Source organism: Sus scrofa, chromosome 10, assembly GCF_054392235.1.
Source record: "Sus scrofa isolate SSC_HxYL_T2T_F1_AM1 chromosome 10, Sscrofa_HxYL_maternal_Yorkshire_Landrace_v2.0, whole genome shotgun sequence".
In the NCBI taxonomy this organism is placed as follows: domain Eukaryota; kingdom Metazoa; phylum Chordata; class Mammalia; order Artiodactyla; family Suidae; genus Sus; species Sus scrofa.
In genome coordinates, this window is record NC_139392.1 from 81572858 (window position 1) to 81598807 (window position 25950).

The 25950-nt window shown below is 38.1% G+C and overlaps 1 protein-coding gene across 8 annotated transcripts in view; it reads right to left on the minus strand.

Moving 5' to 3' along the window:
* MALRD1 (MAM and LDL receptor class A domain containing 1) overlaps positions 1 to 25950 on the minus strand; it is an 860334-nt gene that overhangs the window by 108307 nt on the left and 726077 nt on the right. For all 8 annotated transcript variants that reach the window (XM_084980970.1, XM_084980973.1, XM_084980974.1 and 5 more), the window contains one exon: positions 4830 to 5093. In XM_084980970.1, the coding sequence (XP_084837096.1) occupies positions 4830 to 5093 (264 nt within the window). The remainder of the gene's footprint in view (positions 1 to 4829; positions 5094 to 25950) is intronic.

Below are 25950 nucleotides of genomic sequence, written 5' to 3' on the forward strand. Positions count from 1 at the left end.
TACGCCACAAATTTGGCAACGCTGGATCCTTAACCCACTGAGTAAGGCCAGGGATTGAACTTACATTCTCATGAATACAAGTCAGTCTTAACCCACTCAGCCACAGCGGGAACTCCAGATTGCCATTTCTAACAGCAGAGGAACTACAGTCTTACACCACAAGAAAGAAGGCTACGAAGCCCTCTGAGGCATGTTCCCACCTGGCACAGAATAGGACAGATAGGTACTCTATCCTTGAACCCAAATCAGTCACTACTCTTCCTGAAATATAGTTTAAATAATTTTAATAAAACTATAAAGACAATTTAAAGGAGAAAGGATCATAATTTATTACGTTTGGATTATGCACTTTACCATATTAATCACTTAATTTTCCAATATCTCTGTATAACAAACTTAATCCTATGATTTTCATGTTGAATAAACTGAGGAAGACTTTTGCTAGGAGCTGTGAAATGTGCGGGATGATCTTTATTCTGCCACAGAGAAGCACCATAGGATGCAAGAATGAAAGGCCTTCAAATATCAATTGCTATTGATTTGCCCCCTTTTCAGAATTCTAATCCTGCAACAGTGAAACATGGGCAAGACTCACCAAACAAACAAACTGAATAACCACACCTCTTATTTTGTCTGCCATCCCCCTGTGAATGCTGACTTCTTGATTAAGTTTTCTCGAGCTGCTTTCTCTACCACTTTCCATCTTCTCCACAGAAGATGGACTTCACAGTTCTTCCCTCCCACCCCCTAGCATGGCCTCCCCCAAAGGTTACCAGCAACCACTTTTTACTTTTCCCCAGTCTATAATTTTTTTGTCCTAGTCCTATGCGATCTCTCAGAAACACTTGAACCTGTGAATACCCTCTGAAAGGCTCTCTCTCTCTCTCTTTTTTTTTTTTTTTTTTTTACAGCCACATCTGCGGCATATGGAAGTTTCTGGGCAAGGGGTCAAATCAGAGAGGCAGCTGAGGCCTACACCACAGCTACAGCAATGCCACATCTACAACCTATGCCACAGCTTGTGGCAATGCTGGATCCTTAACCCACTGAGTGATGCCAGGGATGGAACCTGCATCCTCACAGATACTATGTCAGGTTCTTCACCTGCTGAGCCACAACAGGGACTCCATAGCACTCTCCTTTGGTTGTCTTCCTATGTCTATGACCACAGCTAGGTGTCTCTGAATGTCTTATTTTACTTACCTGTCCTTTAAGTGGTCCTTAGGGTTCTGTCTGCCAACTTATCTTTTTCCCTCTCTACATTATCCCTTTTACATCCAAGGCTTATATGCTGTTGGCTATGGGTCTTTATATATCTTGCTTTATCTCTTTCCTGAGCTCCAGACACCTGTTTCTAAACATATTCTTAACATTTTCATGTGGATGTGCCAGAGATATCATAAATGTAACATGTTTAAAAATGAAGTCACTTTCTTGCCCTAAAAGGTCCTTTTCCTCCTATTTTTCCCAGCTCAAGAAATGGTAGATGAGCTGTCTTCTTGCCTGGACCAGAAATTTGGAAGCTATTCTTCATTACTTTCTCTTCCTCTTCACTCGAATGGCTCTTCAATCTATTCGTAATCTTTATATTATGCCATCAGTCTAATCAGTCCCTTTGTATTTCAACACTAACATCTCCTAACCAGCCCCAGTCCTTAATCCAGTTCTTTCCATGTACCACATAAACACTTTTATATCACAGGCAGAGTGAGGTGGACCCTTCAAGACCTAGTGCCTGCTTATCCCTCCCAAATTATCTCTACATTTCTCACTACAAACTCTATTTATAAAAAGTATGTTTCAATCAAACAACTTTTTCTCTATTCTTGGAACATTCTTCACTGGAATCAAGTATCTCTACTTTACTTGCCTAATGACTACTTGTCTTTCCAAATTTGGCTCTTCAATCACTTTTCTTAAGTTTATAAACTTCCTAGTACCATAGTTAGTGCATACCCTATGTTTTCAAAAACACTCAGTTTGTGGAGTTCCCATCGTGGTGCAGCAGAAACGAATCAGACTAGGAACCATGAGGTTGCGGGTTCGATCCCTGGCCTCGCTCAGTGGGTTAAGGATCCAGCATTGCTGTGAGCTGTGGCATAGGTCACAGACACGGCTGGGATCTTGCAGTGCTGTGGCTCTGGTGTAGGCCTGCGGCAACAGCTCTGATTAGACCCCTAGCTTGGGAACCTCCATATGCTGCAGGTGCAGCCCTAGAAAACAAACAAAAACAACAACAACAACAACAAAACCCATTCAGTTTATCTCTGTCACAGAATTTATCACATGGTATTCCCACCTTTCACTTACTAATGTCCTTCAGTAATATGTACTCTATCTAATAACTCAAGCTTGCACCATATCCATCTGTATCAACAATGCCCAAATACACTGCGTGGCATAAATTATATCCTTAACGGAAGTTTGTGAGTGAATGAATGAATGAGAGTTTATAAAATCCACTCTAGATCAACAAGTGAGCCCAGAAAAAAAAAAGTGTTATGCTTTCAATTGTTTGGTAAATTGTCACCATGGGATGCTTTTATTCTGTAATTCTGCACTAGCATTTTGTCCAGTTTATTTTCACACAATTTTACCTCCAGAATCATAACTCAATAAGTATTTTAGAGATGGAGAGAAGCAGTCCTTCCTGATACCAGTGTACTCCTAATGTGGAATTATTTCCCTTTAGGAGTTCAACTCCATATATTACTGTCTCATCGGACACCAATTTTCCAACATACATCTAAAAGCATAAGGATACAGGACTTTCCTAGGTATCCCTTTAAATGGCATTGTTATTTGAAATCAAATATCACATGACTACATTGAACTAAATCTGTTTTCTATCTGCCAAATTCCATGAGAGCCTTAATGGGAACAGGAATAAGGCTTCCTTTTCCTCACTCGCCTCCATTTTTTTTTTTAACTGGTCCCTAAGAAAATAGTATAAGACCTCACAAACTGGCTTTATTACAGAAAATAGTATAAGACCTCACAAACTGGCTTTATTTCCTATTATTAGGAAATCAGAGGGAGACAGAAAACCAATCTCTACACCTACACTAGCAAAAGAAGGTCACTGATTTAAGATCAAAAACTTCAAACATCCAAAAACCATCTTCCTTTTCCTTCATTCATTTTCATACCTTTTCCAATAGTTACCATAATTCTGGATGCCCACACAAAACAGGGCAGAGAAATAGCCTTCTATTTCTGCCAATATTCCTCTCTTACAGTTACATTCTGAACTGATTTTTAGCACTCCCTCTCAAAAATAAGTGGCCACCAACATATGGCTTATGGAGCTCTGTCATTACAGCCCTTGTCTAAATTTACAATACAGTATGATATCATGCGAAATAAAGCAAACAAATAATTAAATAGTATGGAGGTTCCTCAGAAAGCTAAATATAGAACTACCACATGATCCAGCAATTCCACTCCTGGGCATATAACCAGACAAAACTTTCATTCGAAAAGATACATGCACCCCTATGTTCACTGCAGCACTACTCACAAATAGCCAAGATATGGAAACAACCTAAAAGTACATTGATAGATGAATGGATTAAGAAGATACGGCACCTATATACAATTTAATATTATTCAGCCATAAAGAAGAATGAAACAATAGCATTTGCAACAACATGGAAGCAAACAGAGATTCTCATATTAAGGAAGTAAATCAGAAAGAGAAAGACAAATACCATGTGATATGACTTATACATTGAATCTAAAATATGGCACAAATGAATCTATCTACAAAACAGAAACAGACTCACAGACATAGAAAACAGACTTGAGGTTGCCAAGGGAGAGGAGAGAGAGGAATGGAGGGGGAGTTTGGGGTTAGTAGATGCAAACTCTTACATTTCGAATGGATAAGCAATGGGGTCCTACTGTACAGCACAGGGAACTATATCCAATCTCTTGGCATGGGACATGATGGAAGATAATATGAGAAAAAAATGTATACACATGTATAACTAGGTCACTATGTTATATAGCAGAAATTGGCACAATGCTGCAAATCAACTATACCTTAACATAAATAACTAAATAAATTGACATAAAAATGTTAGTGATGCTTTGACTCTACCATGATTATGTGCTCACCTTAAGGAGTTGTATAATTTGTATAATTACTTAATTAACACTCTTCCTTCCCTACCTGACAGAGGCTAATTATAATAAAGACAGAAGCTGTTGAATTCAGGACTCGGAATTTTCCATGCATTCTCTCAAATCCTCACAGCCCTGTAGGGTAAGTACTACATGGATGGTTAAATGGACTCAAACAACTTTCCCAAGGCTGTACAGGGAGCAAGTGATGAGGATGAGGTCAAACCCTACAGATTTACTATTGCAGGAATTCTCAGTGAGATAACATCCACCCGGGGAAGTTGTCCAGGTCCAACCCCTAACTACATCTCTTCACTAAAATGGATAACTTCCCATTTGCTTGAGCCATATTCATGAACCTTTATGGTGGGAAGAAATGATACACATCTTCAATTCATTCCCACAACTATTTGTTAAAAAGATAACAGATGCCTAAAAGCACCCTCTGTCTGAATGACCCAGATGTAAATAAAAAAGGAAATCAGAGCAGTTTAACAGAGATGGGTGTGACTATACACAAATGTTTCCAGAAATGCTAAGCAAGGATTGTCTGCTTTGTTTAGCGACGTAACACAAGCAACTACGCTGTTGATGATAGGATCATGGTAAGACTCTGGAGAACTTTGTTCTACCTTTCAAGCTCTCTCTATCATTTCTGAACAGCATTTCTTCCCGAGCACACTGAGTGAATGAAAATAACTCACAGCAGCCAGATTCATCTTCGTTAAAGCGACAGTCAGGCACGCCGTCACACAGCAGGAGGGATGGGATACACTCGTTGGTGGAGCACAGGAACTCCATCTGACCACAGAGCTGAGGTGGGGGGTCAAGGGAACAATCCATTTCATCAGATCCATCCAGGCAATCTTGCTGTCCATTACACTTCCCTGAGAGGGGGACACACTGGAGTGTGTAGATACAAGAAAATTGATCGGCTTCACATGGTGACGGCTGTATAGTGACAGGACCTAAAAAGACAAGAAGTCAGGTCATGTTCACGTTTGAGGACTTGTTTCTCTGCCTAGTGTCGAAACATGATACTTTCATTCTTGCATAAACATGAAACATTTAGTGACTTTAATTCATTTCCAAGTAGGAATAATATGAACGCTAACAAAACACGGCAACATGATCAGAGAATAAGCCTTATTTTAACCTCAGAATCAACAGTCTTATAAAGGGCTTCCTTGTCATGAAAGATGACACTTTCATATTAAAGAGGAAATTTTGGTTCATGTTCTTAAATTTGTCTGTCAGATTTTCCTTGAGGAGTAAAGATATTTTTATACAGTAAATTAGGTATTTTGCAAAGTTGCACTCACAACTTTGGAATTTAAGAAAATTGGCATTATGTCATTGTATCAGTACACAGTTTTTAAACTGTTTTTGAGTGGCCTCTGTTTGGGGAATTTGGCTCCTGAGACCTTGGGGAGGGCTGAGTGCAGAAGTAAGGTCTAGTATGGTTTTGTCACACTTCTCTCTCTTTGTCCTTGGGTCTTGATTCCATTTCAAGGATCATGTGCAGACATATCTAAAGTGCAGATGAAATCATAGTTTAAGCCAAGGTATTGGACTAGTGGAATTCTTCAAGAAAATATGGTTCACACCCAACCAACCCATTTTATAGATGAGAATACTGAGATTCATAAATTGTTAGTGTCCAAAGATCCAATGTAAACTTGATGAAATGTTATCATGTGAAATTATTCCACAGCAATGGTTTAAGTCAACACTTAAACGGTGAGTAAAGAGTGTTCTTGTACTTCCACTAATAATATTCCAGCAAATTGGTGGAATCTTGTATATTCACAGATATTCTCTGACCTCTAGAAACAGCAGCAAGTCAACACTCTTTGCTCATGCTTTAAGTTTTGACTTAAACCATTGCTGTGGAATAGTTTCACATGATAACTTATACTTCATATATTCTTTATAATAGATATTGATGGGCTTATCAGTATATTAAGGTGAAAGAAAACAGATAGTAGTGGAGGCAAATTCAGGAAGAGTTTATTTTGTGTTCTTTACATTTTAAACTTTTATTATACATGGATTATATAAGTGGTTTGTTGTATGCATAAAGATGGTGGTGTGAATTCATTTTAGAAATGAAACTTAAAAGTTCCTCTTCCTCATCACTCACTCAGCAGTGGTGATATATCCAGAACATCTTTAGTTTCAAACTGCGATGAAAGTCATATATCTGTGGGAATCTTTGTCCATGAAAATGAGACATTACAAATGAGAAAATGTATCCTGACATTAGTATCATGTTCTTACTGAACTTCTAAGGTCAGAGCGCACATAATTGCAGTGTTCTGATGTAAATGTTATGAATTCAAACTAAGAAAGTAAATTGGTTTTAAATTTTTATAACTATATAGATAAAATATAACTTTTTATAACTATAGATATGTATCTTCTTGTTAGATAGATATGGACATGTAACTAACAAAAGTCAAATAAATAGTTTTCATTTTTTAATTAGATTAATCTCATCTTTAAGAAAGGGCAGACATCTTTAATTTTTTCTCAAATATTTTAAGGACTAAACTTTTATCTTTATGAACTCATGTTAAGGTTGAATCTCAACTCAAGGTTGAAAAGATTGAATAAACTTTTTGCATGTGATAAAATTCTAGAACCAACTTTAGGAATATACGTATTACTTAGCTAAGCTAAGGTACTGATCTTTTCTGAAAAAACATGAAAGAGAAGCATGTTTTTATTTCAAGACAAGCTTCTCCTCCTATTCAAAATGAGTTGTGTGTGTGCTTCTTTATATTTTTCTATTATATTAGATGTGTAAAAATAAAATTCTCTCTTTTATCTGAGGGTAGCAATTTTATTAAATTCTAGAATTATTTATACCAGAAGATATTCAGAGTCACTTGTTCCAAGTCCTTCTTTACAAGAAACCTGGTGGGCTTATACAATCTACAGTGGATTCTGTCTTGTACTGTCTCAGTTTTTCTACCAAGATCACTTGTATCCCATCCAATATACTTTTTTGGTGGAAATTATGTGTGTGGATTTGTAGTGACCATCCATAAATTGTCCATGCATTACTGCTCTCTTGTGTCTACTGTCCATGTAGCATGACAAGCACATGCATGTTAGTTCTCATGCATTTGGAGAGAAAATAGGTTAGGAAGTGCTGCTTTGGGGTATAGGAGATTTGTATGCAAGTTAGTTTCGAGAAAGGTGATTCTGAAACCAATAGAAAAATTCCACAGTCAAAGCCATACTAAGTGCTATTAAGAAATTATAGTCACATCATTGTAACATCTTTACCAGGTGTTTCTTTTCTTTTCTTTTTTTTTTTTTTTTTTTTTTTTTTTGCTTAGAGCTGTGATTTCACATTGAGTTTGAATATTCCACATCAGAGCTGGAGTTTTAATCTCCCTGTGATAATACAGTGACATATTAATGCCACACAGAGCTAATGGCATGAGGCAGTATATGTTCAATAAATATTTCTTTTTTTTTTGTCTTTTGTTGTTGTTGTTGCTATTTCTTGGGCCGCTCCCGCGGCATATGGAGATTCCCAGGCTAGGGGTTGAATCGGAGCTGTAGCCACCGGCCTACGCCAGAGCCACAGCAACGTGGGATCCGAGCCGCGTCTGCAACCTACACCACAGCTCATGGCAACGCCGGATCGTTAACCCACTGAGCAAGGGCAGGGACCGAACCCGCAACCTCATGGTTCCTAGTCGGATTCGTCAACCACGGCGCCACGACGGGAACTCCAAATATTTCTTAAATTGATGAATTTAAAAGATATTTCCTTAGTAATCTTACTCTCCTTTATAATTCATACGAAGTTAAATAACCAAAATGGATAAACTAAAGAATGCATTGACATTGACTATTTCCACTGATTTAACATACCGCAAAAAGTAGGGTAGATTCAGAAATAGAAACCTGAGAGCTTTTTCAAAATATAACTTTCTGATGTATTTGAATGTACATGTGTAATTTAGTAACTAAAGCTATCTTTCAGTCACATGTATGCGATGGGTTTTACCAACCGATTCTGAAGTTTTATGAGATTTTACATAAAGGACTTTTGCAAACAATAGAGCATATAAATGTATAAGAATAAATGTGCTTTTTGTTTTATAATAATTCTTAGGAGAGGGAAAAGGAAAATATTTAAGAAAAAAGCCCACCTGGGATAAAGGGGTTTAGGAACTGGCTTTGTCAACTAACTCTTCCATTTCCACACTGGTTTCCCAGGAAACAAGACATTCCTCCAATTACCATATTCTATTTCATTTTGTGCTACGCGCAGATAGGTACAACTTCTGACATTACGGGTATTTCTTTTTTTCTCCTACAGGATGCTGCGTTTCATTGTTCACTTAAGTTTGGGCAGCAGTTGAAATATCTTTTTTAGAGCAATAAACATTTCCTACTGATAATTTATAGCAAAACGCAATGAAACAGTCTCATGAATTTCATATAAGTTCAGTAAAAGCCTAAAGTGCCCAAGGAAAATCTGATGGATTTTTATCTTTGTGAATAATATGTTTAGTGAAAAGCAAAATTGATTGCTTATTTTGAAAGGGGAAAAAAAAATATGCACAAGGAACTTCAATTTTCAGGAGCAGGAATTAAACTCTTACCTAAATCTTGTCATAGTCAATAACATCAGTGGTAAAATTCTCATTGTAAAATATAATAATCAGTTATAAATTGGTAATTATGTGTCTCTGGCAAGTACTTCCTCAACAACATTCCAAAATACCACAAAAAGCTACAGGAGGGGAAAAGATGATAATTTTTTTAATTTCAATTCCTCAGACCTCTTGGTTTAAGATTATTTTGAATTGTAATTTAGTTTTATGTTTTCATAAGTCCCTTCATAAAGTATACAATACTTGTTTCTTTGAAAATTAAAAATACTTACCTACAAAAGAGAAATAAACTCAGATTTAGAGAACAGACTTGTGGTTGCCAAGGGGGAGGGAGAAGGAGTGGGATGAACTGGGAGTTTGGGGTTAGTAGATGCAAACTATTACATTTAGAATGGGAAAGCAATGAGGTCCTACTGCATGGCACAGGGAACTATACCCAGTCTCTTGGCATAGACCATGATAATGCAAGAAAGCGAATGGATGGATGTATGTATGTACCCGACTGGGTCACTGCTGCTGAACAGCAGAAATTGGCACAACATTGTAAATCCACTATAGTTTAATAAAAAAAAAATATTTATCTCTAAGGTGGAGTCATCAGATAATCATTTTGACCTTTTCTTTAATTTCAATATCTAATAGCTTAAATAGGCCTGGAGGGCTGGAATGTGACTTCAGTTTAGACTAAAGAAAAGAGTCCAGTGTTAACAGAGAGGTGTGGGGAGCATGGAGGGAACGTGAGGAATCAGGAGGGCTCGTGTGGCTGGTTGGAAAGGACACACAAAAGAGAAAAGCCGAAAGTGTGACCAAAGAGCCCAAAGTAAAGGAACTCCAAAAGCTTGCAGAAGTTGAGTCCATGTAGAAGCTGCTAAGTATCTGAAAAGAGAGGCCAAATAGAAAGGGATCTTTCCTTTCAAAGTGAATGGTGACAGTTGGTCAGGACTAAAGCTAAAGATACAAAGGAGCTGACCCATTCAAATGTGATACAGACATACTCCATGCACTGATATGTGCACATGCGTACCTTTATGCAAGCATCGTGTGCATGCGCATGTGTGCATACGTGCACACACAGAGGAAGCTTATTTGAAACCATGAAGCTCTTGGCTGGTGATGGAAAGTCTGGAGGGAAGAGGCTGGGCAGTGGATGGGCATCCTTGGAGAGAGGACACCTGAGGTGGTGGTGGAGGGTGAAGTCCCTGTTCCCAGAGCTTCCTCTCTCTCCCTGAGCACACAGAGGCTGCAGACGCCAAAGAAAATCAAGGATATATTTTCCATACCAGGGAAGGATCAAGCGCTGAAGAAGCAGAACATATTTAAGAGACCCCAAAGAGTCATCATTTTTACTTAACATCAATATGTGCCATGAGAATAGCAAATTCCTTCCTAACTCTAAATAGTGATACCACTGCAAGTGTCTGAAATTGCATCAGTGAAGTATTTTCTGCCTTCATATAACCTCAAATAATCTAAAACGTATGTGAATGTGGAAACATACATAAAAAGATATGAAATGTTAGAGCAGTTGCCGGTCATTTCTTTCTTGTCATGAGGCCTGGAACCCAGAGAGAACCTAGCGGAAAAGAGATACATTCCTCTTTTATCATCTCCAGATGGGGCTATACCATAGTTCCCGGTGCTGGTGTGGCCTCTGTTACCGCAGTGCTGGACCAGGTTACGTATTTGCCCTAATTTAATGCTATTGTTCACTGATGGCTCTATCCTGTATTAATGGCAACTTTATTTAATAATCGTAGAATTCCCCAAATGTTGAACTCTCGCCTTCTAACTTCAGGGCCAATATTTTTAAATACAGTTCCTTTTAAATCCATGCTTCACATGGCTTCCAATATACATTTCCCAAAGGAAGAATCTTGCTCAAAAATGGTTCTTCAATGCCTTACATGATTACGCCTGCTGCCCTTACAAGACTAGGTCCACTGCCCCGTGGTTTATTCAGTAACTGAGTCCTGAGTCAGCCTCACTATGTTCTCCCCATAAAGTCTAAAACTGCAGGGGAAATAATGCAAATGTCACTTAGGACTGTTTTGTACCCTTTGCCAGCTGGGATGGGGCCAGGAAAGAGACTGCTGTTGTCATCCCTGTGAGTGGGAAGGTTTTCACTTGCAGAAAGTCTGAGTGGGTGTTTTGGCACCCATCAGTGATTATTTGTTTCAGTGTGAAAGGCTTGGGTGGAGAGTGAGAGCTCTCTCTCCATCACACACCGCAAATATATACAATTGAAGGAAATCTAAAAGTCTTAAGCAATCTGTCTGTGGGGAAATATTGCCAAATTTCACACACACTTGGGGAATACCTCTTCTCCACATTTCAGGAAGGTCAAAGGAGAGAAAGGCAGACCCTGAGATGGAGATAGCAAGCTGGGCAGTAGTGAAGACCACTCAGGAGTGAAATAGAATTCTGTGATGGTTTTTCAGAAATACCCCAGCCATACAGTCTTAACTTCCTCCATGGTCCAACTAGAGAAAGTGTCTCTGATATCGTAACTTTCAGGGAACAAGGCAGTGGCACTAAAGACAAAGATAAATATATACAGCTATGCTTAACTTATATATTAACTTTTGAGGGATAGGAATAAGTAGATTTACCTAAAGTTTGGAGTTTCTACACAATTGCATTATTATTACTATTATTCTTTTTTTTTTTTTTTAGGGCTGCACCCATAGTATACGGAGGTTCCTAGGCTAGGGGTCCAATCGGAACTGTAGCCGCCGGCCTATGCCAGAGCCAGAGCAATGCAGGATCTGAGCCGCATCTGCGCCCTACACCATAGCTCACAACAACGCCAGATCCTTGACCCACTGAGTGAGGCCAGGGATCGAACCCGCAACCTCATGGTTCCTAGTCAGATTCATTTCCGCTGTGCTACAATGGGAATGCATTATTATTTTTAAAATCACATAGTTTTAAGACTAACCTTTGCCTTTCTAATAAAATAATTTAAAATGATTATTTTAAGTGTATTGAGTTCTCTTGACCATGGGGAAACCTATGGCAGGCAAGCCTAACATTACGCTAATTACATTACGACTAGAAGGAGCAGAAAGGGCAAAGGGTTGGATGTTTTAGGACTTGAACTGACCTCTTAATTGATCAGTCATCTGCTCCATTTAGCAGAGAAGACCAGACATGAACCAGTCATTCCTTTGTACCCTTTTTTACCAAAAGCTGGATATTCTTCTAACCTTATGCTTTCCATTTTGAGAAAGTTTATATTAGTGAAAATAAGTCCTATATGTAAACCCATTTATTTACTCTTGGTTAAGCCAAGAAAATTATTTTTTTGGTGTTTTATTTTCTCATTTTCAACACTTTCCACAAAGAATAACCCATCTTTTCTGGGTGAAATGTTCTTACATGTCAATAAGATGCTATTAGAAAAACTGGTCCTTCTATTGAAGCCACTTGCTTTTTAAGAAAAAAATCTTGGCGTTCCTGTCATGGCGCAGCGGAAACGAATCCAACTAGAAACCATGAGGTTTAGGGTTTGATCCCTGGCCTCTCTCAGTGGGTTAAGGATCTGGTGTTGCCATGAGCTGTGGTGTAGGTCGCAGATGTGGCTCAGATCCTGAGTTGCTGTGGCTCTGGTGTAGGCCAGCAGTTACAACTCTGATTAGACCCCTAGCCTGGGAAACTCCATATGCCTTGGGTGTGGCCCTAAAAGGACAAAAAGGCAAAAAAAAAAAAAAGAAAAAAAATCTTTTCTTAAAACAGATTTTTTTAGTGAAGCAGTGTCACTTTCCTACTCAATTTCTTAGGCAACAAATAAGCAAGCTGGTTTTCATAAAGTCTGGATGTTTTCCAGATAACAACATATGTGTTCCAGGAAATCAGGTAATCCATAATAGAAGAACACTCTAATAGCCCAAGAGAAGAAAACAGGGCCTGATTGACCTTGGCAACTGACAAACTCCCAGAATCCCTCAGCCACACTTGGCCTGGTAAAAACATTTGGCCCGCTGACTGTTTATGAGTGAAAAGAAAAGGCTCAGCAAAGTATGATAGTTTTCAAAAATGACTGTATGTCAGAGAAACGACTAAATCATACTATATTTTACTTAATATACATATGTATTTATATACTATGGATATCCAAATAAACATATATATATGTGTGTGTGTGTGTGCGTGTTGTGTGTGTATATATATATAGTTATAAATATAGTTATATAGTTACATGATAAACATCATCATTCCTATAAAAGCATTCAGCTTCCCCACCCGCCACCCCCTGTTTTTTAGGGCCTCACCCATGGCATTTGGAAGTTCCCAGGCTAGGGGTCCAATCGGAGCTACAGCTGCCAGGCTATACCACAGACACAGCACCATAAGATCCAAGCCATGTACGTGACCCACATCACAGCTCACAGCAACGCTGGATCCTTAACCCACTGAACGAGGCCAGGGATCGAACCTGCAACCTCATGGTTCCTAGTCAGATTCGTTTCCACTGTGTAACGATGGGAACTCCCTAAAAGCATTCACCTTTACGACAGAGTGTTGGGAATGCGAACTGTGGTTTATCATCAGATTCCATAGGAAGCACTTGTCAAACCCAGGCTAATGGAGTGTGGGTCCTACTGAGACTGATTTTCCCATGGTTGTCATTTGGATTTCTTCCCCGTAACTCAACAAAATTCCTTCAAGCCCGAAGGTCAGCAGGAAACCAAGTTAAGAACCACCTCACAGTGCAAGAGACAAGCTTCCCCAAATGTCATTAAGAGGGAATCCAGATCTTACTCCCACAGGCCTGCTTGGCATTAGCTTTTAATGCCATTTTCTGGTTCTTGTGTTTTTTTCCTTCTTATCTAATGCCCTTTCCAGGAATAAAGAGGAATTATCCCATCATTTGACAAACCGTGAGGGCTGCAAGACCTGCAATAATGAATGTAAAAGCTAATCATACTATAAGCTAATAAGTGAGTCAGGCTTGAATGATAATCATTTCCCTTTACCTTTTTGTACATTCATCACTCTTTGTTTTAAAATTAGGCCCATGAATCACTAACTGAATCAAAATTATAAAAATGACCCATGCATTAAACCAGGTTTTAAATCCTTTCCCTGCAATGAGTATGATTATCACTTCTGATATAAAATGACTATCTACTCTGTATCGAACGCTTACTTACATTTTCCTCATTCAACCTAAAGTTAAAGATGACTTATTCTCATGAAATTTTTTTTTAAGAAAAAACAAGATAAGGGCATGGAGGGTTTCTGAATGTAAGGGATCTGAAAATGACAGAAAACAAGCAACACATATCACAAAACACCATGTAAGATATATTACAGAGAGCTGTAAACTTAAGGCTAAGACAACCTGGAACAGAGTTTGGCCTCCTGTGGGGAATCTTAAGAAGAAGGTGGCTTTTGCTCTGCTCTTGAAAGTGGAAAAGGATTTACTCAAGAGGAGATAAAGGGCAGGGCAGCCCTAGCCAGAGAAGCAGCAAGATTACAGTCAATGAGGTGAGAGAGAGGGTATGGGACAGGAGCAGAGAAAGGCAAGAGGTCCTGTTTTTAAGGGATCATTTCATCACCAGAATCAGAGAGATAGGAAACAAACTGGAATGAAGGATGAGATGTATTAAGTAGGCAAGTGAGAGCCTCTAAGAATCCTTCTTCTTCTTTAGAATGGATGTGAACGTGTGTATTTTGATTAGTCTCCATTTCAATTCCTCTCTCACCACTAGAGTATAAATAGAGAATTTATTGTTGCTGGTCAGCTTTATAAATGGGCCTGCATGGTTGCAGAATATTCAAGCTTGATTGCTATTTAGGAAAAAAGGAGAGGAATGATCACCTAGAGATGGAGATAAGGAAATTAGAAATGTACAAGTAACTCAGAAGATTTAAAGTGTGGATATATGACGTGGGTTTAGTCAATAGTATGCTTCCCACCAGCTCTTTTGAGGGAGTGACAAGCGGACGATTAGCGAATACTCCTAATGCTGGTATAGTAATGGCCAGGGGATAATGCAGATCTGAAGGAACTTCACAGGTGGTGGAAACAGGCAGTTTTACCCTCTGATTTAGTCATTCTCACTCGCTTCCCATGTAAGTTCCTGTCTTCAATTCTTAGTTTTACATTGAATTGTTAGAGTGATCCAATGTTCTTTCAATAAACTTATTTTCTGCCTAGTCAGATTCTGTTGCTTGTGAATAAGAAAAATGCAAGGTCTATTTTTCTGGGCTAGAAGATTAATAGGCTAGTTCTATGTGTGTGAGTAAATCAGATAAATCAGCCATAATAGAGATTCTGATGAGTAATAAGAAGGCCTGGGGAGTTCCTGCTGTGGTGCAGTGGGTTAAGAATCTGACTGCAGTGGGGAAGTGTGGGTTAGATCCCTGGCCCAGAGAAGTGGGTTAAAGGATCTAGGGTTGCTGCAGCTGCTGCATACGCTGCAGCTGTGACTCAGATTCAATTCCTGGCCCAGGAACTTCCACATGCCAAGGTGCAGCCATAGAATGAAAAAAAAAATTTTTTAATTTAAAAATTAAAAAAAAAAGGACTTGGAGTTCCCATTGTGGTGCAGCAGAAACAAATCTGACTAGGAACCATGAGGTTATGGATTTGATCCCTGGCTTCGCTCAGTGGGTTAAGGATCTGGCATTGCTGTGAGCTGTGGTGTAGGTCACAGACATGGCTTGGATCCTGTGTTGCTGTGGCCGTGGTGTAGGCCAGCAGCTGTAGCTCCGATTTCACTCCTAGCCTGGGAACCTACATATACCGTGAGTGTGGCTCTGAAAAGGAGTAAAAAAAAAAAAAAAAAAAAAAAGAACAACTTGAACAAGAGTTTGAGCAGTAGAATGCAAAATCTATAGAATTTGCTGCCTGACTTATGTTGGGTGTAAGAAAATGAAGACATAAAAATCCTGGTTTCAAATTGGATATTTAGAAAAAAATAAAAGGCATTAAAAAATTGATGACCTCTCTTTATTGTTATTCATTCCCAAGAGTTCTTGAGGGTTTTTTTTTTTTTTCCTTTTTTAGGGGGTGGGAGGGCCATGACCACAGCATGTGAAATTTCTCGGGCTAGGTTGAACCTGCGCCACAGCAGCAACCCGAGCTGTGCCCCAAGGGAACTTCTTTGAGGTTTTTTTTTTTTTTTTCCAAATCAACTCTTACATATGGTACAAATAATCTTAGTATGGGATAAGTTTTCATTAGCAATATTCTGGATCCATTATGCTAAGTAAACATGCTCATTCTTTGCCTTGAACCACAGCCTTCATTTTCAGTCCTCTGTCCAGCTGGGAGGAAGGGAGCCACGAGCCCTGAGGCTCCTTCCTCTGAGCCTGACTTGGTGTGTGCTACAGCTGTTATATTGTTTCACTAGAGCTGACTGTGTGCTCTCCTCCCCAGATCCACCTTCCGTGATGTCACACTGACAACCTGAAAGCAACCAGGCGGGGGCGGGGGTACTGACACAAAGGAACCAGGGAAAGAAAAAACTACACTCACGTCAGCGCCCCCCCCCCCCCCCCGTGAGGCTAGGTACCAGCCCACCACTGAATATTCCTCATGAATATTCATGGACGGCTCAATAACCTACTTCTGTGCACTTGATACCGCCTTCACGTCAAATGAAATCATCTCAGAACCACAGTTCTTAGAGCTGAGAGTTTGAAATACACAATATACTATTTTAAACTTCCAAGTATGCCCCAATATCCCAATATTCCCTGAGACTATAAACTCCTGGAGAGCTGGTGATAATATTATAGGAATATATATATGTCCTTCCAATCTAAGGTCAAGGCAGCACAAGCAGATTCTCGACAAACTTTGACTAAATGAAGAGCAGACTTAAATTCACAAATTTGCAAGGAGTGAGAGGTCTTCTGTGTCTTCCTGCAGTGACATTTCTGCTTTAAGCCCTGGACCCCTTTGAATTGCCTCCTCATTCTCTTTCTCTCTCCCTTTCTACGTCATTCTCTATGCCTTTCTTCTGCTCTCCTGGTCCTCTTTTACAAAGCCAGTCCCATATGAGCAAAAAAAGCAGACTCGAAAGGGACTTAAGAGATTGTCTATTTCAGTTCCCTGATGATGAAACATGGTCTAAGGAGTTTAAATTACTTTCTTAAAATCATACAAGCCTTTAGTGGCACAGTCATAATTTAGCCTCATGTCTTAAAAATTTTAGCCAAGTTGTTATTTTTCTAGCACTCAATAGAGCCACGCAGAATCTGTTGGACAATTCGCTAATCTCTGTCTCTTTCTCTGTGTCTTTTCCCCAAGCAAGGATTTGAGAACAAGACGGGAGGCAGAATTCATTGGCGGTAGTGAAGGAAGGTACCGTATAAATTCAGTTGATGACTTTTTACTTATTCATCTATTCATTTAATACATTTATTTCTCTATTCATAGGACATCTTTATTGAGTATCTACTATATAAGAGGACTCTTCTAGGCACATAGAATATATCACTGAAGATGATATAAATGACATAGATGATGCAAACAGACAAATATTTCCATCTTTAAATAATTTGCATTCAAGAGAATACACCTGTCCTGGAAATGCTCCAGAGTAATACTTGCTGTTCAAATCCAGAGATGTGAAATGAGAATGCAAATCTCTTTTCAAGAATGAGGTGAGAGCTACCATCGTTTAGCAGTGATAGTATAAACAAGGAGGTTTTGTGGCTGCCTGTTCCCCTTGAATTTTTTATAAGTTTCATTATTTCGTTTGGCACCTTGCTAGTTGCTGTCATTGTACATTTACCAAGTTAAGATAAAAGGGATGCCCCAGGATAATATTTCTTTTCTTTAGGATGGCACTCACTCCCCAAAGATCTATTTTCTTTCGATTTAACAAAAAAATCTAGTTGGAAAGACTGTTCATAAAGTTAATCCCTAAAACTTCAGTCTTCTTAGCTTTTAAACCCATAGCAGCATCCCTTGCTATTTACTATTACTTGCATATTTAACTAATGGAGCATCAGATTCAGCATATTTCAGTTAGGAATGTTAACTGGTAAAAGACAAGATGCCACAGGTTACTTAAGAATTATTCCTAGGTTTTTCTTTCTGTTTTGTTTTGTTTTGTTTTGGTTTTTTTTGCAAGCAAGCAAGCAAAGTTTTTATTAAAGGAAAGCAGATATCTCCCAGGGCTGCTGGGAGGGGGAAGAAGAGCCCCCTATTCTTAGGTTTTTCTAAGTGACTTCTCATTTGTCTGAAAGAGTTAAGGCAGCTCTTTCAAGAAAGGTGTATTTCCTACATTTTGACATAATCATTTCAGGGATGAGAAAAATCAGGTCAAATGAGTAGTAAGTGTTTTAGTGCCGTGTTGAACCCGGTCGACCTTACTGTTCCCAGTTGTATTAGTTTCCTAGGGCAGCGGTAACAACAAAGTACCACAGATTGGATGGCTTAAAACAACAGCCATTAATTCTCTCACAGTTATGTAGCCAGAAGTCTGAAATCCAGGTATTGACAGAGCCAGGCTATCTCTGAAGGTTCTAGGGGAGAAGACAGTCCATTAATTTCTTTTAGCTTCTGGTTTTCCTGGCATCCTTGTCATTTCTTAACTCAAAGAGGCTTCACTTTAACCCCTGTTTCCTTCATCACATGATGCTCTTCCTGTGTGCCTGCTTCTGTGTCCCTTTTTCTCTCCTTATAATGATACCAGCCATATCGTATCAAGGGCCAACCTATTCCAGTATGACTTCATCTTGACTCGCATTGTAATTATATCTGTAAAGAACTGACTTCCAAATAAGAGGAGCTTCTGAATGTATACATGTATGTGCAACTGGGTCATCTTGCTGTACAGTAGGAAACTGACAGAACACTGTAAACCAGCTATAATGGAAAAAAATAAAAATCACTATAAAATAAAAAGATCACCTTCTGAGGATCTTGGAAGGCCATGGATTTTGGGGAGGACACTATTCAACCCAGAACACCAGGCAACCTATGGTGACAAATGCTATATTTCTACATCCTTTCATTTATAGGAAAGTGTATTTGGGGGACAGCAGGTGGGGGAGACTGATCAAAATAACCAAAAAAAACCTAAAATGAGGATGAAATGAAGCTGAGAGTTTGCAATTTTTTTAATCTCAGAATGTTAATATGGACATCAGAAATAAATGTTATGCCAAATATAAAAATGTAGATGTTGTCTTAAGATCTGGATAATATTATCTAAGTTAATTTAGTTGCCTTATTTCATTTGAATCTAGACTGAGTTAGCTAAGGAAAGATGGAAAGAGCAAGTAGCTTTGATGTATAGAATTTTTCGCATTCTCTGAGGGCTAAATAAAGGACACACAAGCATGAATACTAGAAAAATCTATCCAATATTTCTCTGGCTTTGTTCAACAAATATTCATTATAGAAGGCCCTGTACTATCTGAATTTTTGCTTTTTTTTTGTCTTTTTGCCACTTGCCAAAGCCACAACAACGCAGGATCCGAGCTGCATCTGTGACCGACACCACAGCTCACAGCAACGCCGGATCGTTAACCCACTGTGCAAGGTCAGGGATTGAACCCGCAACCTCATGGTCCCTAGTTGGATTCGTTAACCACTGCGCCACGACGGGAACTTCTGAATTTTTGCTTTTTTTACAACTATATTCCACCAGAAAAGCATGTTCCACACTGGGTGTTTTCACTCAGTAAAAATAAAATATTTGGAGAGAACTTCATTGAAATTTGATTGATTTTAAATTTTATGGGATAATAGTGCTTCCTTTATACAGTGTTCCTAGCAAATGAAATTCTCCTTGCTAAGTGCTAACACTTAAAAACCCTTTTTTTTCCCAAATGTTTATGAGGCATAAACATATAATTGCTATTTTTTTTTCTTCTTGAGAACCTTTAAAAATTCTGCATGAGGATAGGAACATCAGAAAAATGGTAGAACAGAAGGTCCTCAGCTCCATCCCCCAACTGCAAACAACAAGCCAGCAGCCATCCATGACAAAAGTGCCTCCATGGGAAGTAGGAGCTTTAGGATCCTAGTAGGAGGTTGCAAAAACTCCAGTAAAGCCCCAAACCAAGGAGAGCTACTTTGGGAAGTTAGGCCCACCCTCTAGTGGCAGGTTCACTGAATGTGATCCTGGCTACAGACCAAAAGTAGCCCTATCCCTCAACGGAGTCAGCTACAGCCCTGCTGGACCTCAGTCCCCAAGTCAGTCCCATCTGTCAAGAGATGTGGGAGGACCAGAACTTGGACTTGACTACACATGCTGAAGTGGTTCTATGACCCAGTTCCAGCCCTGCTCTACTGCATCCCATGAGTACATCTTGCCTACACAGGGACCCAGCAATACCCATTTGTACCCCTGGAAGCAGGCCCACTGATATCAGTCCTGGCTATGGACCCTGGAGCTCTCCTGTGACTCAGTTCCAGTCTTGCTCTGCCACTGTCCTGTGGAATTCCTGCTCACTCAGGAACCAAGAAGAGCCATGTTTGTGTGTGCTCCCACTAGCAGGCTGCTGGCTTCAAGCTGACTGTGGTCCCTGAGGTAGCCTAGTGACTTGGCTTGAATTCTTCATTATTTGATTCCCAGAGGAGAAGAAAGAAAAAGAGGCAGTAAGTTTATTTAAAGAAATAATGGCCAAAAGCTTCCCAAACCTTGGGAAGGATGTAGAAATCCAGATTCATGAAGTTCAGAAGTAATCAAACAGGACCAACTCAAAGATGTCTATCCAGACACACATGACAATTAAATCATTAAAAGTCAAAGAAAAGAGAATTTTGAAAGTAGCAAGAGCAAAGTAACTTGTCACATATAAAGGAACCTTCATAAAGGTATCAGCAGATTTCTCAGCAGGATTTTTCAAGGTTAGGAGAGAGTAGGATGATATATTCCAAGTGCTAAGAGAAAAATAAGTGCCAACCAAGAATTCATTACTCAGAAAAGCTGTTCTTCAGAAATAAAGATGAGATAAAGACTTTTCTCAGACAAACAAAAGCTGAGGGAGCTCATCACCACTAGAACTGCCTTATATGAAATGTTAAAGGGAGTTCTACAGATTGACAGAAGATGCTAGTGACATGAAAACATGAAAATATAACACTCATTGGTAAATGTTGTTATAAAGTGAAATTAAAAATACTCAAATACTGTAATGGTAGTGAATAAATCACATTTAACTTTAGTATAAAAGCTTAAAGTACTGAAAATAACTATAGTTGCAATAATTTGTTAATGGGTATGCAATATAAAAGGGTGTGAATTGTGACATAAATAACATAAAATACATGTATGTGTGTGTATAAGGAAGTAAAAATAAATTTCGTGTATGTAATTGAGGTTAAGTTGTTATCAATGTAAGACACACTTCTGTAACTAGAAGATATTTTATGTAAGCCCCATGGTAAATACAAAGCAAAATCTATGGAACACACATAGAAAATAAAGAGGAAGGAATGAAAAAATATCACTACAAAAAAATCATGAAATCACAATGGAAGATAGTAACAGAGGAATAAACAAAAGAACTACAAAACAACTAACAATGAACAAAATGGCAATCAATAGTAAGCCCTTACCTATCAATACTGCTTTAAATGTAAATGGACTACGTTTTCCAATCAAAAGACAGTGACTGAATAACTTTTTTAAAAATGAGACACAACGATATGCTATCTACAAGGGACTCATTTTAGCTTTATGTACATATGTAGAATATGTAGAATAAAACTAAAAGGATGACAAAAAATATCCCATGCAAATGATAAACATAAATGAGCAAGAGTGACTATACATATATCATACAAAAGGCTTTAACACAAAAACCCTCATATGAGACAAAGAAGGTCATATACAATGGAAAATGGGTCAATTCAATAGATAAATGTAACAAGTATAAGTATATAGGCACCCAATATTAAAATACCTGAATGGAGTTCCCATCGTGGTGCAGTGGTTAACGAATCCAACTAGGAACCATGAGGTTGCGGGTTCAATCCCTGGCCTTGCTCAGTGGGTTAATGATCCGGCATTGCCGTGAGCTGTGGTGTAGGTTGCAGACGTGGCTCGGATCCCGCGTTGCTGTGGCTCTGGCGTAGGCCTGTGGCTACAGCTCCAATTAGACCCCTAGTCTGGGAACCTCCATATGCCACAGGAGTGGCCCAAGAAATGGCAAAAAGACAAAAAAAAAAAAAAAGAAAGAAAGAAATTACATCAACTTATCATAGCCAACCTTCAAATATAATTTCATGTATAGTGTAAGAACCTTACAATAACATTCTTCTTAATTCTATCTGCTGTTTTTGTCAGAATCTTTCTATCTCTATATGTCAAACCTGCACAGTGCATTGTTACTACTTCCCCATTATCTTTTAAAGCTACTAAAATTATGAAAAAACTACTATTAATTACCATTATTTTTACCCTTCCACTACACTGCTGTTCTAGGTAGGTCTCAATTTCTTTCTGATATCATGTTTCTCTGTCTAAATAACTTTCCATAACATTTCTTTTAACACAGGCCTGATGGCAATAAGTTCTCTCAGCTTTTGTTTGCCTGAATTGCATTCATTTGTTTTAAAGCCCAAGAAATGGCAAAAAGACAAAAAAAAAAAAAATCAAAAAAAAAAAAAAACACAAACCCTGAATATATGAAGCAAACACTGAAGATCCAAAGGGAGAAATAGATACAATAACAATAGGAAGCTTCAATACAACACTCTATATGATGAATAAACAATACGAAAATAATGGACTTCAATAACACTATAGCAGACCCCAAAGACATACACAGAATTTTCCACACAACAGCAGAAGAATATTAATTATCTCAAGTATACATGGAATATTCTCCAGGATAGATCAATAAATTTTTACAAAATCAAAAGACTGAAATAATTTCAAGTAACTTCATTGAACACATTGAAATAAAACTAGTGCAAAAGCAGTTCTATGAGGGAAGTTCATAGCAATAAATGTCTACCTCAAGAAATAAAACAAACCTTGAATAAACTACCTAACTTTATACCTCAAGGAGCTACAAAAAGAAGTATATAAATAAAAAGTCCAAATTTAATAGAAGGAAGGAAATAAAAGCAGAAATTAATGAAATAGAGAGGAAAGGTACAATAGAAAAGATCAATGAAATCAAGAGCTGGTTCTCTGAAAAGATAACCAAACTTAACAATTTTTTAGCTAGACTCACCAGGAAAAAAAGAGAGTACTCAAATATATAAAATCAGAAATGAAAGAGAAGGTATTACAACTGATACTACAGAAATACCAAAGACTCTAAGAGACTAATACACACAATTATATACCAATAAATTGGGCAACCTAGAAGAAATAGATTGATTCCCAGAAACACAATTTTCCAAGACTGAATCAGGATGAAATAAAAAATCTGAACAGACTGATGACTAGTAAGGAGATTTTTATCTGTAATTAGAAACCTCCCAACAAACCAAAGTCCAGGAAAAAAATGGCTTCACAGGTGAATTCTATAAAACATTCAAAAAAGAATTAATATCAGTCCTTCTCAAACTCTTCAAAAAATACGAGGGAGCACTTCCAAACTCACTCTATGAGGCCATCATTTTATGAGGCCAGCATTACATACCTAAACCAAATAAGGAAACCACAAGAAAAGAAAATTTCAGGCCAATATTCCTGATGAACAGAAAATCAAATTCTTCAACAAAATATTAGCAAACCAAATTCAACAGAGCATGACAAAGATCATATACCACAATCAGCTGGGATTTCTTCTGAGGGTATAAGTATGGCAACACTGAAAACCAATCAATGTAATATACCATATTGACAAAATAAAGGATAAAAATCTACGATCTTCTCAATAGATGCATAAAAGATATTTGACAAAATTCAACATCCCTTTTTGAAAAAAACTTTCACAAAGCAGATATAGAGGAAATGTACATCAACCTAATAAAGTCCACATAAGACAAACCCACAGCTAACATTAGACCTAATGGTGAAAAGTTGAACACTTTTCCTCTAAGATCAGGAAGAAGACAAGGATTCCCACTCTTTCCATTTTTATTCGGTATAATCTTGGAAGTCCTAGCCATAACAATTAGGGAGAAAAAAAAAAAAGAAGTAAAAGGCCTCCAAATTGGAATGGAAGAAGTAAAACTGTCACTGTTTACAGATGATATGAATCTCTACATAGAAAACACTGAAAGATATCACTAAGAAAAAAAAAAAACCTGTTAGAACTAATTAATAAATTCAGCAAAGATGCAGCATTCAAAATCAATGTATAGATCATCTGTTGTATTTCTAAACACTAATGACAACCTGTCGGAAAGAGAAATGAAGAAAATTTCCATTTATAATTGCACCTAAAACAATAAAATACCTAGGAACAAATTTAACCAAGAAGGTGAAAGACTTTGAAATATTTAAGAGAGTGATGAACGAAATTGACAGACATAAATAAATGGAAAGACAGATAATACTCTTGCAGTGAGAATTAGTTCTTTTTTTTGTTTGTTTTTAAGCCTGTACCTGTAGCATATGGAGGTTCCTGGGCTAGAGGTCCAATGGGAGCCACAGCTGCAGGCCTAAACTATGGCAACACTAGATCCAAGCCTCATCCACAACCTACACTTCAGCTTGAAGCAATGCTGAATCCTTAACACACTGAGCACGGCCAGGGATCAAACCCACATCCTCACAGACACTATGACAGGTTCTTAACTCACTGAGCCTCAATAGGCACTCCTTAATTCCCAATTAATATTTTAAAATACTACCCAAAGAAATCTATATATTCAGTGCAATCTCTACCAATGTTTCAATGGCATTTTCACAGAAATAGAAGAAACAATCCCAAAATTTCTATGGAACAACAAAAGGCCCCCCAATGGCCAAAGCAATCTTGAAAAAAAGGAACAAAGCTGGAGGCATCACACTCCTGATTTCAAACTACATTATGAAGTTATAACAGTCAAAACAATATGGTATTGCCATAAAAACAGATATATAGATCAACAGAACAGAATATAGAGCCCTGAAATTAACCCATACATATAAGATCAACTAATATTTAACAAACATACCAAATTGAGTACACAATAGGGGAAAGAATAATTTCTGCAATACATGGAATTGGAAAAACTGGATGGCCACGTGCAAAAGAATGAAACTCAATCATTATCTTACATACACAAAAATTAACCTCAAATGAATTAAAAACTTGAATATAAGATCTGAAATAATAAAACTTCTAGAGGAAAATATAGGCAGTAAACTCCTTGACATAGGTCTTGGTGATAATTTTTTGAATCTGACACTAAAAGCAAAAGCAACAAAAGCAAAAGTCACTAGGTGGGATTATCAAGCTAAACACTTAACAGTGTGAAAAAGGCATCCTATGAAACAAGAAATAGTGTTTCCAAACCATATACATCTGTTAAGGCATTAATGTCCAAAATACATAAGGAACTTAAATAATTTAATAGCAAAAAACTAAATAACCAAATTTTTAAATGAGCTAAGGCCCTGAACAGTCATTTCTTAAAAAAAGACTAAAAATAGCCAACACATACATGAAAAGATACTCAACTGTTGGAGACCATTGAAACTGCTGAATGATGCAGTAAACAAATTTGGCGCACGTGCAAGAGCACAACCACTAAGAGACAGCTTTATCATTATCTGCACCTGATTTTGCTCATTCACCTATGTCACCTTCCCTAATAAAAGTCATGTGGGGCTAAGCCTAGGGCCTTTGTTCTATGGAACGGAGTGCCTCCTGGTCCCCCACTTTTTTTTTTTTTTATAATTTTTTTTAATTTTCCCACTGTACAGCAAGGGGGTCAGGTTATCCTTACATGTATACATTACAATTACATTTTTCCCCCACCCTTTGTTCTGTTGCAACATGAGTATCTAAAGAAAGTTCTCAATGCTATTCAGCAGGATCTCCTAGTAAATCTATTCTAAGTTGTGTCTGATAAGCCCAAGCTCCCGATCCCTCCCACTCCCTCCCCCTTCTTGTGGCCACTTTTCTAAATGTAAGTGTCTTCTGTGCTTTGTTATGCCATGCTGTCCCTCTTCCAGGATCTCTCGTTGCCCTGCAGCACTGGACGCAGCACTCAACATCACTAGTCATCAGGGAAATGCAAATCAAAACCACAATGAGATATCACCTCACACTGTTAGAATGGCTCTTAAAAAAAGACAAGAGATAAATGCTGGTGAGGATG